Source organism: Brachyhypopomus gauderio, unplaced genomic scaffold (genome assembly GCF_052324685.1).
Source record: "Brachyhypopomus gauderio isolate BG-103 unplaced genomic scaffold, BGAUD_0.2 sc79, whole genome shotgun sequence".
Taxonomy (NCBI): Eukaryota; Metazoa; Chordata; class Actinopteri; order Gymnotiformes; family Hypopomidae; genus Brachyhypopomus; species Brachyhypopomus gauderio.
This window is the reverse complement of record NW_027506900.1, coordinates 854828-874004: the sequence shown is the minus strand read 5'-3', so window position 1 is coordinate 874004 and position 19177 is coordinate 854828. Positions and strand designations below refer to the sequence as shown.

Here is a 19177-nt window from a genome sequence, read left to right as displayed (position 1 = left end):
ACAAGACAACAACAACAGCCGCTGTGGACGGAGGCGACCGGTAGGGGGCCGCCTCACCATAACAAATATATTCACTACACTTTATTTTACTTTGATATCTTACCCAAATTCCTCTGACTGTTCTTGTTCACCACTAAGGTTCAATATTTCAATATATAATTATGCAGTGGGTGTGATGTAATGTCCAGGATAACAGTGAGCTTATTTAGTGACCTCCTTTCCATCTCAAAAACTCCAGCCACCAGCACAGGACTGACCCAGCATTTCTGATGAGTTTGTTGATTTTCCCTGTACCTCCTGCTTTAATGCTGAAGGCTAATGTGGCACGGACATGAGGAGCTTCCATAATATAGTGGTAATATTAAATTATTCTAGACAAAATTTCACATTTTAAAATAGCCAAACCAAAACATAAATGTGTGCCTGTGAATGTATGAATGGATGGATACATGCAATTATGCTATGGATGTTTAGTGCTTGATCCTTCCTTTCAATCAGAAAACTCAACACACCATTACTGTTGCTGTTTGATTAATTTTATTTATCATTAATCTTAAAAAGAAATTACATTTTAATAAGAATAGCACATACAAATTTGTAACCATAATTCATGCAAGAGATTAAACAGCTTTTATACTCAGCATCTTTGCTCAATGACAGAAAAACTGAATCCAGCACCCCCAAAAAATTATGCCTTGTTTTCTTACCACATAGTAATCAAAAAGCAATTTTTTACTATTGCATTACAATGCATGGCTTATTAATTCAGAAATTATCATCTATTTTTCTAGACAGGTCAAAATATTTCATTATCAGATTTGTCATTAGCAAGTAAGAGAAATTAATGTCTGTTTTCTTCACTGCTTTTACTCATGTTTTCATTTTTTTTATTTGTATCTTTGCACTCGGTAACATTGCAGCCACACTCTTCAATAAAATTATAGGTGTATGTGTATGTCCTATGGGTTTTTCCAGGACAGCGCATCTGCACCTGCTTCTTGCTGGTACGCAGCTCCTGACAGCATGAGCATGTGTGCATATAGGTGTTTGCCGCCATCGAGTATCTGAACAGGCAGAAGAGACATAAACATCAGAGGAACAGAGAGAGGGAAAGAAATTTTTAAAAAGTCTTGCAGATTTGCTGTGTGTGTGTAATGTAAAAACAAAATACAGCATGGCAGTACTGTTAAGTTGGTGACAGTAGGTGTTAATTCTCACATTTCAAACTTCATCTATATTTTCTATCGTTACTTCTTCCTTAACTAAAACTGTGTGTGTGTGTGTGTGTGTGTGTGTGTGTGTGTGTTTCTAGAAGTAAGGACACCCACATGGAGCTGGTGTCACAGGCACCAGAGCAGGAGGCTATCTCCACAGGGTTGACAGAGATGCAGTTGTTGTCCTCCAAGTAGGTGCTGTTCGTTGTAGCACGACACTTTTTCTGCAAACCTGAGTGAAAAAACATAGGTGCACTCATACATATGTGTGTGTGTCCGGTGTGATTAGTTAATTACTAATTATTCTAATTAATCTGCATGTGATTATTAGGTTATAGGGTGATACTGGACAAAAAGATAAAACATATTAAATATATGTTATTGTTAATTTTTTGTTATAATTTCCTGCCTATATTGTTTTGTTTCATTCAAATATAATAGCCAAGACAAGGCATTCCCTTCCTTAGTTAAGTAACTGTAGCATTAAATACAGGTTATAGACCAAGTAGAAAATGAAAGATTACAGTTAATAGAACTATTATGAATAGTTAATATAACTAAATGGTGAGGGAGAGAAACAGAGAATGCATGTTCATCATCTTACAAGTACTGCAGCATCCGTTTGCTGTGGTTGTTTCGGTACCCTTGAAAAAACAATGGTATACTTGAATTATTATTATATTATTATTATTACTGTTGTTGTTATATCTGATTACTATGCATTAACATTACATTTATATAAAATGCAATAAAGGTACCCAAGGGTACAATTAATTTAGCATATTAGGTAAAAGTGAGCACAGAACATATACTTACAGGAATGCATTGTTCTTTATGAAATTCGGGACAAACAGGGAGGACTTTCACCAACACAAACATGTTATTAACTTTAGTGCAGTTATAGGTCACACACTTTTCATTTGAAGAGCTCCAGCTCTGTCCAACCTGATAGAAACACAAATAAACAAGAATGACCAAGCTGAAATGTCCGTCAAAATGTTTACTGGATAATCCCATTTGAACTGCTCACTGTACCTCAATTGTTTGTACAGTGTTGCCTGGTCCTGTGTAAATACAGTGCTGTGGTACACATTCTCCACAACATTTTCCTGGAACAGTGTTATATGAGTAGCCCTACATAAAAACAAGAGCATCATTATAATGATAATTTATCGCACAGCAGGATATAATATACCAGGGTGTAATAGTGCGAGCGCATTCAACATAGAATGTTTTATTTCACATGTAATAATAATAATAAAAATAATAATAATACATTTTATTTAAAGCGCCTTTCATAACACCCAAGGACACTGTACAGATAAAATGGGAGAAAAAGGTCAGGTACAACAGAAAATAATTTAAAACAATTAAGAGATATTAAAGCAGTCCGAAACAGGAGTGTTTTCAGTTCAGATTTGAAAGTCTTGAGTGATGCGCAGGAACGCAGGGAAATGGGGAGCGAGTTCCATAGCTTTGGGCCAACAACGCTGAAAGCTTGTTCACCGAACCCTTGTAACCGGATTGGGGGAACAGAGTCAGAGTCAGTGAGTGAAGGGCAGAGTTTAGCGATGTTTCTTAGATGGAAGAAAGCAGTTTTAGTAATGTTATTGATATGGGTTTCCATTGTGAGAGCTGAGTCCAAGATGACACCCAGATTACGGACAGTAGGTGATGTGGTTGAAATGAATCCAGGAATTGAGATGGATGGTTGAGCAAGTTTCTGAAAAGTGGGTGAGGAGGCAATGAGAAAGGCCTCAGACTTGCTATTATTTAGATTGAGAAAGTTCTTTGCCATCCAAGAGTTGACATCATGGAGACAGCTGAGCAAGGATCCAGGAGTTTGTAGATCAGAGGGCTTGGAGCAGACATAAATTCCTGCCGTGTGCTAGGCCTGTGTTCCTGCCGACTTCCTGCCGACGCTGCTTCCTGCCGACGCTGCTGCGGAGCGAATTTTGAAATTGTTTTTCTAAAGTGTACTAATCTGTTTACGTGCTAATCTTTATTTTTTGCCTTCCTAGATAATTTTTTACAGATAGTACTTCCACCATCAAGACAGGCAGTTGAATATTCCGGCCGCTGATCAACTTTCTGCTTCTAAAAATCAGCTAGCGTAAGTTTGTATAAATCGGCTAGACACGGTAAGTGTTTTGATTTATTCATGGCTGGTGTTGGTTTGTTTCCTTGTTCGGAGTGTGGCATGTTCAGTCTAGACCCTTCAGTCTAGCCCAGACGATGTCCGATGCCGTAATCTGCTCTGGCCCCATCCCAATGCGGCGAGGTGATGAGCAGTACAGCAGGCTCACGTCGCTAAACCGCTGGATGTCCAAGTGGTGCTCCGAAAATCAAGTGGGCTTTATTAATAATTGGGAAGAGTTCGAGGGCAAGCCTGGTCTTTTAGGCAGGGACGGTGTCCACCCCACCCGGGATGGCGCTGCCCTATTATCTTGCAGCATAGCCCGTAGTCTGTTAGTTAGTAGGCAGTGTAGTACTAGGAGCTGCTGACTAACCAGAATCGCGACCAGGCCGCAGACTAACGGGCTAAACCGTCTGTCTGCGAGCTGCTTAGAGGCGTCACCAAGATCCCATAGGATTGAGACTGTGTCTGTGCCCCGGGTTAAATTAAATCATAAGAAAATAGTCCGTCCTAAGTTTTTAACTAATATTCAAACTTCACATCCAATTATTACCTATATGACCAATCTGAAAATTGGATTAATTAATATTCGATCACTCAACTCTAAAGCAGTTTTTATGAATGAACTTATAACTGACCAGAAAATTGATATTCTATGTCTAACTGAAACGTGGATTCAATCTGGTGACTATTTATCTCTAAACGAAGCCACTCCTGTGGGATATAGTTATATACATAAACCTAGATTGTCAGGCAGAGGAGGAGGAATATGTATAATATATCGTGATTGTTTAGAAATTCATCAGAAATACTTGGATATCTTTAATTCATTTGAGATGCTGTCTATTAATGTAATTAGTCCATCTGAAAATAAAAGTTCATTTTCCCTAACAAATGTATATAGACCACCAGGGCCTTACTCAGATTTCTTAAAAGATTTCACAGATTTTACAGCAAATTTAGCAGTTAGTAGTGACAAAATAATAATGATAGGAGACTTTAACATACATTTTGATAATGCGGAGGATCCACTGACATGGGCTTTTACTTCTATATTGAACTCTGTTGGCATTACACAAAACGTTGTAGGACCCACACACTATCAAAATCATACCCTAGATTTAATCTTAACGTTGGGTATTGACGTAGATAATATAAATATACTCCCGCAAACCGTAGCTATCTCTGATCACTATTTAGTCAAATTTGAGATTCATCTTAACATAAATACCCGCCCGTCTCCTCGGCAGTGTATAAAGCGCTCGATAAATTCATTAACAGCAACACAGTTTATTGAAGCCCTCCCTGATTTAACTGCTCTAGCCCACTCGCCATCCTATCCAGGAGAGTTAGATAGTCTAACCAACTGCATAGAGAATACCTGCAGATCAGCTCTAGACATAGTAGCTCCACTCAAATATAAAAAGACTAGATCTAAAAAACTCGCTCCGTGGTACACTGACCAAACTAGAAACTTAAAACAAATAGCACGTAAATTAGAGCGTAAATGGCGATCTACTAAGTTGGAAGTATTCTACTGTGCCTGGAAGGATAGCATCATTGACCACAAACAGGCACTTGCTAAAGCACGCTCAGCATACCTAGCCTCACTGATAGAGAAAAATAAAAACAATCCTAGATTTTCTTTTTAAAACTATTTCCAAACTGTTTACTGGAAACCAGTAAACCTCACTAGTAATGTATTTATAGATTTTTTTGATAATAAAATAGAGAATATTAGACAAAATATAAAACCTTTTATTAGTAATACAACTGGTATGTCATCTGGTTTGGTTGACATCGATTTAAATCGCATACTGGGAGAAAAACTTGATGCTTTTCATCCACTCCCACAATCAGAATTAGAGAAAATAATTTCTTCCTTAAATTGTGCTACCTGCACACTAGACTCGGTTCCATCAAAGTTATTAAAAGAGGTATTACCAGCGGTAACTGAACCTCTTCTAACTATAGTTAACTCATCCATTACAATAGGTCACATGCCAAAATCATGTAAATTAGCAGTTATTAAACCTCTGATTAAGAAACCAAATCTTGATCTTACTGTACTATCTAATTATAGACCCATTTCAAACACATCATTTATATCTAAGATCATAGAAAAAGCTGTTGCCCAGCAATTATGCCTATATCTGCATAGGCATCACATATTTGAAAAGTTCCAATCTGGTTTTAGGCCCCATCACAGTACTGAAACAGCATTAGTTAAAGTAACAAATGACCTCCTCCTTGCTTCAGATCAAGGTTATGTATCGCTGTTAGTGCTTCTTGATCTTAGTGCAGCTTTCGACACAATTGATCATAGGATCTTGCTAGAAAGGTTAGAACGCTGGGTTGGAGTCTCTGGCACAGCCCTTTCATGGTTTCATTCTTACTTAACAAATCGCTATCAGTTTGTAGAGCTCAATAATATTCCATCCAAACATACAAAAGTTAAATATGGGGTCCCGCAAGGCTCCATTCTAGGACCACTATTATTTACAATATATATGCTACCATTGGGCACAGTTATAAACAAACATGGTGTCAATTTTCACTGCTATGCAGATGACACTCAACTCTACATATCAGCCAAACCTGATGACAAACTCAGTTTAAGAAAAATTGAGGCCTGTGTAAAAGATATTAAATGCTGGATGTCTCTAAACTTCCTCCAACTTAATGAGGACAAAACAGAAGTTCTCCTGGGCCCTAAGGCCTCAAAACAGAAAATTCCAAATCTAATGCTTAATCTCGCAGGCTACCCCATTACACCTGGCACAGTAGCCAAAAACCTAGGCGTCATACTCGACTCTGACCTATCATTTGATAAATACATAGATAATACTACTAGGATAGCTTTTCTACATCTCCGTAACATTGCTAAATTAAGAAATGCATTATCACAGGATGATGCAGAAAAATTGGTGCACGCCTTTGTTAGCTCTAGATTAGACTACTGCAATGCACTACTGTCAGGATGTTCAAATAGGAATCTAAATAAACTTCAAATAGATCAAAATGCCGCAGCCAGGGTTCTGACCAGAACTAGAAAATTTCAGCATATCAGTCCAGTCCTATCAGCCCTGCATTGGCTCCCAGTTAAATTCCGTATTGACTTTGAAATTCTTTTATTAACTTATAAAGCATTGCACGGGCTTGCTCCTGAGTACCTTCAGGAACTTATTTCCTATTACGAACCCCCACGCCCACTAAGATCACAGGGTGCTGGTCTTTTATTAGTTCCAAAAATTAATAAGGTAACAGCAGGGGGAAGAGCCTTTTCTTGTAAGGCCCCCCAGCTTTGGAATAATCTTCCTAAATGCGTCCGGGACTCCGACACAGTCACAATCTTTAAGTCTAGGTTGAAAACCCACTTATTTAGTTTAGCGTTTGATAATTAATATCCCCCCTTAGATAAAAGTACAGATCCAGGGGTTCATAGACGAAGGGTTTTATGGTAGACTGGGGCGCTGGTGCTGTCGTCCTGTCACTGCTCGTGGTCACTCAAGTTTGTTGACAGTGCAGTGGACGGATGCCATTGTCTCAGAATGCCCCCAAGCCTATGTTACCTTCTGGTTCTGCCTTTTTAGCTAGGCTGTAATAATTTAACTAAATGCCGGAGTTGCTGCCACACTCCGGAAATGTTTATAATTTTACCTGTCCTGTATATGTCCTCATACAGAGCTAATTTTCCCTGTTTCATTTCTCCACATGGCTGCCCGCCTGCTTGAGGAATAATGAGATGAGGAGACCAGCGATCCATCCTGAGCCAGCCACCTCCTGCCTAACCGGATGCATACATCATGATGGACATTATTACATATTTTTCCTTTTCTTTCTCTTCTTTCTGTCTAAATTGTTGTTGTTGTTGTCATGGTGACCGGTGTCGGCCAGAGGAGGATGGGTTCCCCCCCTGAGTCTTGGTTCCTCTCAAGGTTTCTTCCTCATGCAAAAAAACTAGGGAGTTTTTCCTTGCCACTTTCGCCCTTGGCTTGCTCACTGGGGGCTAGGACTCGGCACTTGTAAAGCTGCTTTGTGACAACAACTGTTGTAAAAAGCGCTATATAAATAAAATTTGATTGATTGATTGATAAATTTGGGTGTTGTCAGCATAGCAGTGGAACTGGAGGCCATGCTGTCGAATGATATTACCAAGGGGGAGGAGGTAGATTATAAAAAGAAGTGGGCCAAGGACCGAGCCTTGAGGAACTCCATACGTTACAGCAGAGCAGGTGGATCTAAAGCCACTGAGGGAAACAAACTACTGGCGGTCAGAGAGGTACGACTCAAACCATGATAGCACCGTATCAGATAGTCCAGTCCAGAGTTTCAGCCGGGTCAACAGTGTAGAGTGGCAAACTGTGTCGAATGCTGCAGTGAGGTCGAGAAGAACCAAGATGTTATCTAGTCCAGAACCAGCTGCTAATAGATCATTCATCACTTGGACTAAAGCAGTTTCACTCCTGAACCCAGACTGGAACTGCTCAAATAGATTATTAGATGATAAATAGTCCTTTAATTGAGTGGCAACCACACGCTCAAGCAGCTTACTGAGAAAAGGGAGGTTGGTCAAAATAATTAATTCATGTTTTTTTATCATTTGTATCACTAATATTAATGCTATGGGAGATGATATATTAGCAAAAACACAAAAGTAAGTACAAAAGACTAAGGCTTAAGAATACTAGGAGAAACTAGTAAACAACAATCGTAAATAGGCTAGGATGAATAGAACAAAGCTAGGTGAAACACAAAATGGGTCTATATAGATCTATAAAGGGTCTAAGTGATTTTCTAATACATTTGCTAAAATGCCTTTATATTCTAACATTAATAAGGTAAACAGATGCTTTACGATGAAAAATAATATTTTGTGCTGTATAATCAGCAACTAAAACATCTACCTTTACACAAGAAGGTGGTTATCCTTGCCAGTCAACAACTTTTTGTGTACTTGTTAAGTCACAGCAGAGTGCACAGGGTAAAGGGGCTTTGGACAGATGTTTGAATGGTGGGTCCAGGGTTGAAGGGAAGGGGTGGAGTTCATCAGTGGATAAATCTTTCAGATGTCAGCTAGAACCATAAACATTGCTTACACCATATGCTAATGTCATTACCTGAGTACAGGTTGTGTTGCAGGTCACAGGAGAGCAATCTACTCTATGTAGATTTGTAGTGGAGTCCATGTTGGAACCACAGTGGCAAGTTTCACAGAGGCCTCCTGGAACTGAATCTCCAGGCTGTAAAATGGTTATAAAGAAAAGAGCATCATGGAAGTGACTGTTACTTTCTTTACAAGTCGATTTTCGTGAAACTGAACCAATTGGGAAAAATGTGTGTGTGCATACTTGTTAATGTGTGAGATCATTTGGAGCCTATTTATAAATTAAAGAATATTGACAAAAGCTTGCAGCCTGACCATTTCTTGCTCATAGATTGATATTTTTGTACTTAAAGTTAGTGCCCTTCACACTACGTACGTCCTACAGATGATTGTGCATTTAGCCGTGTACAAGAGCATTGTGCCAGCATTAGCAGTAGCACTATTTACTTGTGTTTTATTTTTGTCATTTTGGATTGTCACACTTTCTACAGATTTACTCTAAGAGATTTGAGATCATCTTTAGCCCCATCTGGTTTGCTTGCTTTTCCCTATATTATGTGCCATTTTGGTTGAGCTGGGTTTGTAAAGGTTTTTTGTAATAGGGTGTGAGGAAACAGCTGTTTGCCTTCATTTTTGGTGGTGATACGTTATACTGTTTATAAAATAAGGTGTTCTGATGTTTGTTATTTTGTGATGGTCCAACAAAGTCAATTGATTTATAGCACTACATAAAAAAATCTCATGTCATATTCCTCCTTCCTCTGATGTTGTACTTCACTTATACATGAACAGACACATTCTGTATCAATTCCAAGCTAAACCATTTTCTGTTATGGCCTGATCTACACAAGGTCATAATAGCATACAGCTGCTATTGCATTACCCATGGATCTGATCTCTTGCTTAAAACATGCACGGAATGTGATATTCCCAGTCTGGTTTACATGGTTTTAAGAAAAAACAAAGTATAACACAGAAACTAATAAACACAGAAAGTAAAAAAAAATCTTACCTGGTATTCTGTGCCACTCACCACACAGACAGGCTTGGGTTCTAAGCAAACAAACAAAAAACAGGAATGTTATTTGTGCTGATAGCAAATCACTGATAGTGACACTGAAGTAAAAATACTGTCTAAAGATTTTTCTAAAACTGTTTAACAGTGTATCATGTATTAATATGCAATAAATTAAACATATACAACACAAACAGAACACATATTTATTAAACACAAACAGTCTAAAACAAAAAATCCAACAAAATACATTTTCTACATGGATATGTAGTTAAGACAATGATCACTTAATATCTTTAAGATTGTCACGCCTGCCTCTCTAAATATTTCCCATAAAAGCATCTGTGTCCATGGTTTCCTATTTCATATCTTTATTTTGCTTTACTTCCTGATTTTCCATGTTTCGACATGTTTCATTGTTTAGTCCTCTGCCTCTCATTAATTCCACGTGTCTTGCCATTTATCCTTATTATCTCATATATTGAAACTTGTTTATTTCCCTTGTTGATTTCTGCTCATTATTGTTCTAGCCTTTTGTGCAAGCCCAGTTATCATACATAGCCTCTGTAGCTCTGTAGGAGCCAACAATCTCCTCCTCTCTATTGGTCCTCTCATTTTGATTTTCTATATGTTACCTCTTGGTTACATTATTCATAGACATGATCTTCACTTCCACTGTCATGCTGATCATACACAGATCTATATTAGCAGCCAAGTTACCACAACACTCTACTATGCTCTATTCAAGATCTTTAAAATGTGGATGACCATCAACATCCTAAAGTTCTACTCACATCTTCTAAATCCACAGTTAATAAACCTTCTGATTTTAGACTCATTCTTGATGGTGCCATGGTCAAACACTCATTCAAACTCAAGTCTTGTACATGATGACCAGTGTCTTCCACTGTTACTACATTATACAGACAATTACAAGGTAGTTCACACTTGTACAATTAAAATCAGTAAGAATAAGATCACTTGTACTGATCACTCACCACAGGTCTGACAGCAGTCCTTTGTCTGGATCTCATAGCCGGGTTTCTCACATGACTCTAAGGGTGGACAACTAATAGGGGAACAGACTGTACTGAAGGTCTCCATTGAGCATATGCATTCCTCACAGTTCATGTTCCATTTATCTCCAGGCTGCAGGAGAAATGCACGATGAGAGCATGTAAAATACTGTATACATAAAATGCTGATGTATTTACTATACAAACCCAGTGCTACCTAGCCAACCCTCATGGACCACATGCACCAATAACAGCCCCGGTCCCAATCCATTTATTAAATAATCACTTACACATGTCCTCATTTACCTCACCATTTACCTCACTCTAATCTCCACATGCTCCCACTCTGAGAAGTTTGCACAGACGGTCATTAACCACCAAAGACTTTGCCAAGCCTGGTTCTCTGAAGACTTCTTTTTTTTAACTAATAAAATGCTTTTTGAGCTCACTTGTAAATTCCTCCTGTTTTGTGATGTGATACTCACTGTATTTCTAAAATATGTCTCTTAGATTGCTTCTATTTCTAGTATATTTTGCACTGTGGAAAATCTGGTAATGTGTCAGAAACACAGTCCAAAGGTTTCATGCACTACAAAAACCTTATGGAATTTTTTGAATATCCTGAAACATTGCATTAATATGCCAGACACATAAACTGTACAGTCCTAACTGAAGATGTCAGGTAGTTCCTAGTGTGCGGGAAGCCTTTTTTTTCACCATACCAAATAATATAAACCACATAGTGGACTTACTTGTCTGGGCTGTCCATTACAATCTACACAACCTATGAGTGAGAAACAATTACAGTTCAGTAGATTGAGGAGTCACTAGAGCATTGATATTTTCTGCATAATAAATCAATTATGTTTATAGTATGTACTTACCACAGGCATTTGTGCATTGGTCTGTAGCAGTGTTAAAGAGGACTGTGCCTTCAGAGCAGTAGCATCCTTCTCTGAAGTTATCATTACAAAACTCAGACTCGCATGTCACAAACTTTTCATTGTACCTGAATTCATCACAAAGAAACACGTGACACTTATCAACAGTGAAACTAAAGGACGAATGACCAAACCATACTGTAGTTAAATTATCTGATATTAATGATCTGATAATAATTTTATCATTACATTGAATTGCAGGTTTTCTCAACTTTGGGTCCACATGGCATGTAGACTTTATGATCGGGACAGCTGTGCGCTATTAAAAGACATCAGAACTTGATGAACATGTCCATCCATATATTAATGCAATTCAGTATTTAATGACAATGTTATTTTCTGTTCCTTACGGCATAGTCCATTAGTTGAGTGTCTCCAGTCCACACATACAGAATGTTCAGCGCACATTCGAGCATAGCCCTCTAAGCTGGAGCAGCCTGCTTCCTCCCCCATGTGACACGTGTCAAATTGACATGCCTTATATACATAGTCTGCAGGAAAGACTTCACGGCACTTTTTAAACACCCTTAAAAAGAACAAAATGGAGGAATGGAACTAAAACATATATAAAAACTGATCTAACCAACCAGTATTAAAGAATGATTAACATTTTATATGCAGTGTATTTCAAAGACCTACTATAATTATGAATCAAACTGTCAGGACATTAACCCTCTATTGCAATGTGTTGCCATATGGAAATAATTATTTTATCTTGGTTTAAAAAAAAATCTAAATATAAAATCCATGTTACTATTTAATTGGGAGGGTGGGGGAGACTTCTACTTTGACAAGAACAGTAACTTATGACATCACATGACCAGAAAAGTCCATGTTTGTACCTCCTTTTCCCATTGACACACACCACTGAAGTTCATAACCTAAACGCTGCCAAAATCCACTAATAATTTAAGATTTTGACAAAGTTTCTTGAAGGAAAAAATGTAAATACTATTTGGGGTATGTTCACTTTAATGTTTCATTAATAATACCAGTTTATATGCTCTAAGTTTAGTCTAAAATGGTAAAATTAAATTGTTGACATATGGTAACCATATGCAATTATGGAACGTATTTGTGCACCTTCAGCCTATTGAACTGTAATTGACTTATGTAGTAGTAGGCTATTCTGAGATTATGCTTGCAACTTTTTATTACATTTAAACTGGAAAAAAACCCTAACCATAACCTTAACATTTTTATTTACATTTTGTTATTCTAACCCTAAGCCTAACCCTAACATTTTTTTAATGCAACATTAGCTTGATTATAAATTTCACCACTGGAAAGCATAGGAATTGAAGACTGCATTTTTGCTGTAATACTAGTTTACATATGAAAATGATGAAAGCCAGCATCTTTTATGTTAGAGGGAAGGTGAACAGAGTTGCTCTTCCACAAGAGCAGATGGGCAAGAGACTGGGCAAGAGAGATGTGGCATACATCTTACTAAAGGCGTGTGTACCTTAACTTAGATTCCAAATAAAAAGTAGAATTGTTTTTATTTAACTGTTTAAATATTGGGTTAAATGTATCACTACATATAATCTGGATTTCCCAGGTCCAATTTTCAAATAACATTTTGTTTTTGGGAAACAAAATATGGGTTTTATGGTACTTTCCATAACTGCGCATTATTGTCATATACCCTATAAAATAAAAAAAATAATTTTAAAAATTAAAAGCATTTTTACATAGTTAAAACACATTAAAACTGTCATGGTGGGTCAGCCCAGATGCCACCAGAGGGCGCGTACACACACACTCCTTCCCTCTCAAACACGCCCACTCCGACTCTGCGCATGCCCTCTCACTCCCAAACACTCCCTCACTCCCAATCACTTGAGTATTAGCACCTGGCACTAATTGGACTCAGGCTCTTTAAATCCCCACAGGTCGCGCCATCCAGTGCTGCGCATACAGCCTGCACCCCTCGCCTCGCTACGTGGGATAGCCTGCTCTGCACCGGACCTGCCATACGCCTGTGGCTGCATTACTTACCTGCTTTACCTTGAGTATACTGTTGTGTTTGATCTGCCTAGTGGCCTGAGTATTTTGGTTAACATTATGGATAATAAAGCCTTTTGCTCACAGCCTCTGCCTCCTGCTGCCTCTGTCCCCGCATCACAAAAACATTTTTATAATGGTTAAATATGCAATAGAAGGTTAATTTGGACTGAGCAGAATGATATTGAAATCTCCTAATTATTGAATGTGCCTTAGGGTTGAAGCCAGGAAATCATGTCAGAGGAAAAAGTTAAATGAAAATGTTAAGGAAAGGTTAAGTGTCACGTTGAGGACCCCGGCCCCTCCCTTTTGAGCGTGTGTTAATGTTGTCCACGTGCTTTGTCTGTGTCAGTGGATCTCCGTGGTTATGGTTATGTCGTGTGATAATCTGTCTCACCTGTGACTCGTCTCGTAATCACGTGGGGCTAATGTGGTTTGTCTATTTAATGTGCGCTCGCGCAGTGTCATGTGCTCGTCGTTGTCTAATGTCTACACGTATCAAGAGTCTGTTAATGTTCTACGTGCGCTATTGCGCAATAATCTGTGTAATAAAAGCCGTGACGTCTGCTGCAATAGAGGATTCGTGTCTCATCCTTCCCTGCTCCGCCGCGCGTCACATTAAGGTTAGAGGAAAAACACTAAATAAAATGACCATGTAAAAATGTACAGAACCAGACACCAGTGGAGGCAGTTGTAGCATAATTAAAGATATGATATATAGTGAATCAATCTCATTAGGATTGGGACAAATTAGGAAAAACAATTATTTTATGGCAGTTTAATTGTTTTTGATTTTACTTCTTTGTTTGAAGTTGCTTAGTTTTTTCCATTTATGTGACTGAACTTTCATTGCTAATATTACTTTTCAATAGAAACTACATGTTTTTATAAAAATACATGTTTTAATTGTGTATCTCCAAAGCAGCTGTTAACTAATCAAATGTGAGTAAACCAATTAGGGGTCTCCTTCATTTGACATATGAGGCTTACTGACCTTTTATACACATAACTTGTCTGCATTTACTGCATGTTCATTGAACCCTTTTACTTTTAAATACTGTGTCAGCTGCACTGGATGTAAAGTCCAATATAAACATTTGGAACCATCATAAATAATTTCAGGAGAGGTTCAAAGCCCCATCTCCATCAGTGCCTTACTCGCTATAGATGATGTTGCAGATGTCTGATTTGGTTGCAGTTTCACAGGGTTCTGGAGGTGGAGGAGGAGGATGGCAAGGGATATTGCCCATCACTTCCCAAGAAGCTGCAGCGGTCTCACATGATTGGACTTGTCCATTAGGTAGCCTGCAGTCGTTGTTCTTGTTGTTGTCACAAACACCTTTCAGAGTTATTCAAGAAAAATAAATTAATAAATATGCAGTGGATAAAGACTATTCTCACTCCCTCTTGCAGTTTCACCTTTGACTGACCCTAACAACACCCTACTTAGGCGACCTTGGACCATTACAAAACCCACACACTCTGTCCATAGGACTGAGAAAACCCTTCTTATCAGACTCACCAGGGCCTTGGTGTGAAGAATTATGGCTTCCACCAAGGCAGAGGGCCCCTGTTTATGCTCATTTTTGTATAGCTTGGTACATTCCTAACCATAAAGCATCACATTTGGAATTTGCAAACAGACCTATATCCAAGAATGGCTAAATTGAGCATGATTCTACTAACTCTATATTCCAAGATAGATACTGGATTAAGATACTGGTTAATGTGTTACTTCATGTGTTGTACATGTTAACTAATGCATTACTTCATGTTAGTAAGAAAACAATGTAAAGTGTTACCGAAAACAATGAATGAATAACTGAATGTTCAATTTATATAGCGCCTTTCAGGATACCCAAGGCGCTTTACAATTTTAACACAGGTACAACTCTTACACAACCAATCACACACCGGTGAGAAGCGGCAGCCAATTGCGCACAGCGTACTCTCTACCGGGATCCACAGCCCCCTGGGGGACTAAATGGGGTGCAGGAAGGGGAGAGAGGACAGACCCGAGTGGCAGAGCACCATCCACCACTGGGCATACAAGCACACACACATTCATGCACACACACTCACACAACTGCTTTTAATTTATTTATTTACAATAACTTATAAATAAAGAATATAACTTCAGAAGGTGTACGGAAGAATATAACTTTGGAATATAACTTCAGAAGGGCTTCATTTTGGACCTCAAAATACCATGTATTCCTACGGGCATGAGTGGAATATGATTAGACCATAGGATTAGACTGACAGAGATGGATATAACATTCTTTCACGTATGCCCGTTATCAAAACATAGGTCCCTGGGAGTTCAGGGTGATGCCCCTTATAATTATTCATAATCACGCAATATCTCTACAAATACCTTTTTTGTCATTTTTGTCATGTCTGACAAGTCTCTGTTGTCATGTTCCATGTGATCCTGTTTTCATTCTGGTTTTTCCCACTTGGTATTTTGTAACCCCACCCCTTGTAATTGATTTCATTTGTCTCTTTTCTTGATTTTCTGTGTATTTAAATCCTGTGTTTGGCCTTATGTGTTTGCTGGTCTTTCTGTTGTATGCAGCCCTGGTGTTCGTGTCTATATTTTGGTAAAAATTAGTTTGATCAATTGTCTGTTTTATGTCTATGAAATCATTACATGGTGGATTTGTTTCAGGGTTTGTGTGCGACCTCTCTTCTCCCAACACAACCACTGTTACATTTTTGTACATACATGGCAAAAATAAATTTTTGTATATTAACATGGCAAATTAAAAAGTTGTGACTAAAGAAGCATATCATCCAATATAAGTTCATTGCCAGTTCCAGCAGAATTTCTAGAGTATTAGAATAGCTTGGCAAAGCTTTTATCATTATTATGCACACAGTGTGTGCAGATAAACAGGTGCACCTACCACACTGTCCCTCAGTGTTGTTGTAGAATAGGGAAAATGGCAGGTGGACCTCAAAGTTCATTCCTCTGAAATTAATATGAGCTTGTATGGCAGGAATATCCACAGTTATCTCAATTCCAGAAGTGGTGATGGTGAAGTCTTTATTAGAGATAGTTGGAATCCTCTCTACATCATTAACAAATACCTGTGAAAAATAAAAAAATATCTTTATCTCTCACAGTTTAAAGGCATAACAAATGGTTAAGCATTAACCAAATGGCTAACAGAAGACTAAATAAAATATCTCTAATTGTAATGGGGTGACAGAAGCAACAGATGCTGAATACGGTGCTGTGGAATCTACACTCTCAAGAGTCAAAGGAAAGCTAGAGACACACAGCATGATGCAGTCACTTAGTGGCGCTTAGGGTTACTCTACTGGGCAGACTGAGGACAGCAGCGGAAGATGTCGCAGGCTTACTCACTTAACAAATGCGCAAGGAATGCACAGAACTGTGGGCTTAAGAGGGGTGTGAGCCTGATGAGGGACAGGTGCAGGTGATAATGGAATAAGTAGGTGATTCGGAAAGTGGGAGTGGTTGAGTTGTGGAATGTGAAGTGGGCGGCTCCCCTGTGGGGCTGGCCTAGCCTACTGTGACACTAATATTCTCTCTCTTCTAATATAAATTATATATGGTGTATATACAAATTCATAACTGAGTCTTTTTCTTGTAATTGTTTGTGACTAATTTGTATGATTTCTTCCTCTCAATAATTTCCATATTTAAAGAGATTACTTTGAGTATAGGTTTAATTACACTGTCTTGATGTAAAGGAAATCCTCATGTTATGCGTCAGCTAGCATTCTGAGCCACTGCTTTGGGTTTGTAACAATTTTACTTTGAAAACTCTTTAATCACTCACTTTGTTATTAGTTGGGTTTCTTGTCTGAGTCAGATTTATTTTATTGGATTCATAGTATATAATCATACTCTCAGGACAAGCCAAGCCATGGGGGAGGTCACAATAATAGTTCTTAATGTGGACACTGAAATTGTGTTTCTTCCTGATTTCCTGGACCAAGACGTATGTGCAGGTTCCTTGGAAAGCATAATACTGCCCATCAAACGTCACATAATGGGGATCTCCCCATCCCATGCATATACCTGTCATTTTGGAAAAGAACAGTTACCATGCAATCATGCAAAATAAGTAGCCTATTCATACTTAAAGAATGTTTAAAAGATTTGACATTACAAATAAAAAAAGGTACTGTACCCACTTAATGCTAAAAAAAGAGAAAAAAATGACAAGTTAAAGGCCAAACTCACATTCACATTCATAGTGGAAGCAACACTCCGAATCATTGACTTTCACTGGAGGAAAGCCATTCTCACAGTTTGGTACAGGGGGATTTGGATGGGCACACACAGGCTGACCCAAAACTGAACCGTCTGTACATGTTTTCACCACACAATCTTCAGTCCATGTTTCTCCATTCTGTTAATGATAAATAGATAATCTTTATATCAATGTGTATCAGTTTTTGTGCCTCAATTTCATGTATACATGAGTTATTCTAGTGCAGTTAAAATCCAGTTAACAATCTTAATCCACGTAATACAGAGATTAAAATAAATGGAACAACATTTCTTTTTCAATACATTTTGCTTATGACCCATAATTCTGTAAAATTAACAGAATTTTTATTTTCTAATTTTGTAAAAACACATTATGAAAAGCTTGGAAAACCCTGTTTGCTTTTGTTGTTGTTGTCGCTATCATTATCTGTATATTAGTGGTCAATAAATGTTATATCTGTGCATCGTTCTTTCGGCTTCCTCTGTCTGACTCACAACATGGATGTACACTGACTTTATGCAAACATTTTGAGTATATTTCCAACAAGTTTCAAATAAGTTGTTACAAATTGCTTAAAATCTCAATTTATTTTATTCTGCCAGGGCAGGTTCAGCTCCTCTATCTGAAATATAAACCATACATTTGAAAAACTGAAATTATCCAAACATATTCATTACCTTTCTTGGTGGATTAAGGTATGTGCAGCCCTGACTGGGTGTAGTAGTAGGACTGGAATGTGGTGGAGTATATGGAGCAGTACTGGAATATGTTACAGTAGACGGGGTAGTACTAGAAAGTGTTGTAGTTGGTGGGGTAGCTTCGGAATATGGGGTAGTACTAGAATGTGTTGTAGTAGGTGGGGTAGTACTGGAATATGTTGGAGTGGATGGGGTAGTACTAGAATGTGTTGTAGTAGATGGGGTAGTAGTTGCAGCACATAGCTGTGCCTTCTTGTCAACGTGACACACTGAATCGCAATAAGCAGTAAAACACCATCCTGCTCCATCAGATTCATTATACATGAAGGACCCTAAATACAGAAGTGGTCAAAATTATATAATGAAAAACTAATCTCTATTTAAAAAAGAAGGCAAACATTCAAGTTTAAATAAGCTTAATTTTACATTACATGTGCAAACATGCCAAAAGAAACTGATATTTCTTTTACCAGATCAGTGCAATTTTCAGGTAAGAAATTTTGCTAGAAGATACAATATGTGCATGTTGGTTTTGTTAAGCAACCAGATAAAAGTTTACAAGACTGTTACAGGAAAGCAACATTTTATAACATAAAATCTGTATGTTGGTATTTTTCTATGCCAAAAGGGAAATGTCATGTAAAAAGGAAATATATGTCACATGAGAACTGCTCAAATTCTGCATTTCAAGTATAATAAATCAAACTTGTCTGATTTAAAAAATCTTTGTATTTAACATTGAAAGCATACTTATTCCTAGTCAAAAAAAAGAAGTGTAACTAATTAAAAATA

General features: G+C 37.9%; 1 protein-coding gene across 9 annotated transcripts in view; it reads right to left on the bottom strand.

Annotated features, from left to right (window-relative positions):
* Nucleotides 1-520: 520 nt before the first annotated feature.
* Nucleotides 521-19177, bottom strand: part of LOC143492558 (uncharacterized) — a 69426-nt gene continuing 50769 nt past the window's right edge. For all 9 annotated transcript variants that reach the window (XM_076990893.1, XM_076990895.1, XM_076990894.1 and 6 more), the window contains 17 exons: nucleotides 18365-18717; nucleotides 17657-17825; nucleotides 17250-17491; nucleotides 16347-16530; nucleotides 14596-14776; nucleotides 11781-11956; nucleotides 11620-11689; nucleotides 11374-11498; nucleotides 11242-11273; nucleotides 10472-10622; nucleotides 9471-9511; nucleotides 8472-8594; nucleotides 2250-2348; nucleotides 2031-2159; nucleotides 1819-1858; nucleotides 1329-1446; nucleotides 521-1064 (listed from right to left, as the gene is read on the bottom strand). In XM_076990893.1, coding sequence (XP_076847008.1) covers nucleotides 842-1064; nucleotides 1329-1446; nucleotides 1819-1858; nucleotides 2031-2159; nucleotides 2250-2348; nucleotides 8472-8594; nucleotides 9471-9511; nucleotides 10472-10622; nucleotides 11242-11273; nucleotides 11374-11498; nucleotides 11620-11689; nucleotides 11781-11956; nucleotides 14596-14776; nucleotides 16347-16530; nucleotides 17250-17491; nucleotides 17657-17825; nucleotides 18365-18717 — 2456 coding nt within the window. In that variant the 3' untranslated portion in view covers nucleotides 521-841. The remainder of the gene's footprint in view (nucleotides 1065-1328; nucleotides 1447-1818; nucleotides 1859-2030; nucleotides 2160-2249; nucleotides 2349-8471; nucleotides 8595-9470; nucleotides 9512-10471; nucleotides 10623-11241; nucleotides 11274-11373; nucleotides 11499-11619; nucleotides 11690-11780; nucleotides 11957-14595; nucleotides 14777-16346; nucleotides 16531-17249; nucleotides 17492-17656; nucleotides 17826-18364; nucleotides 18718-19177) is intronic.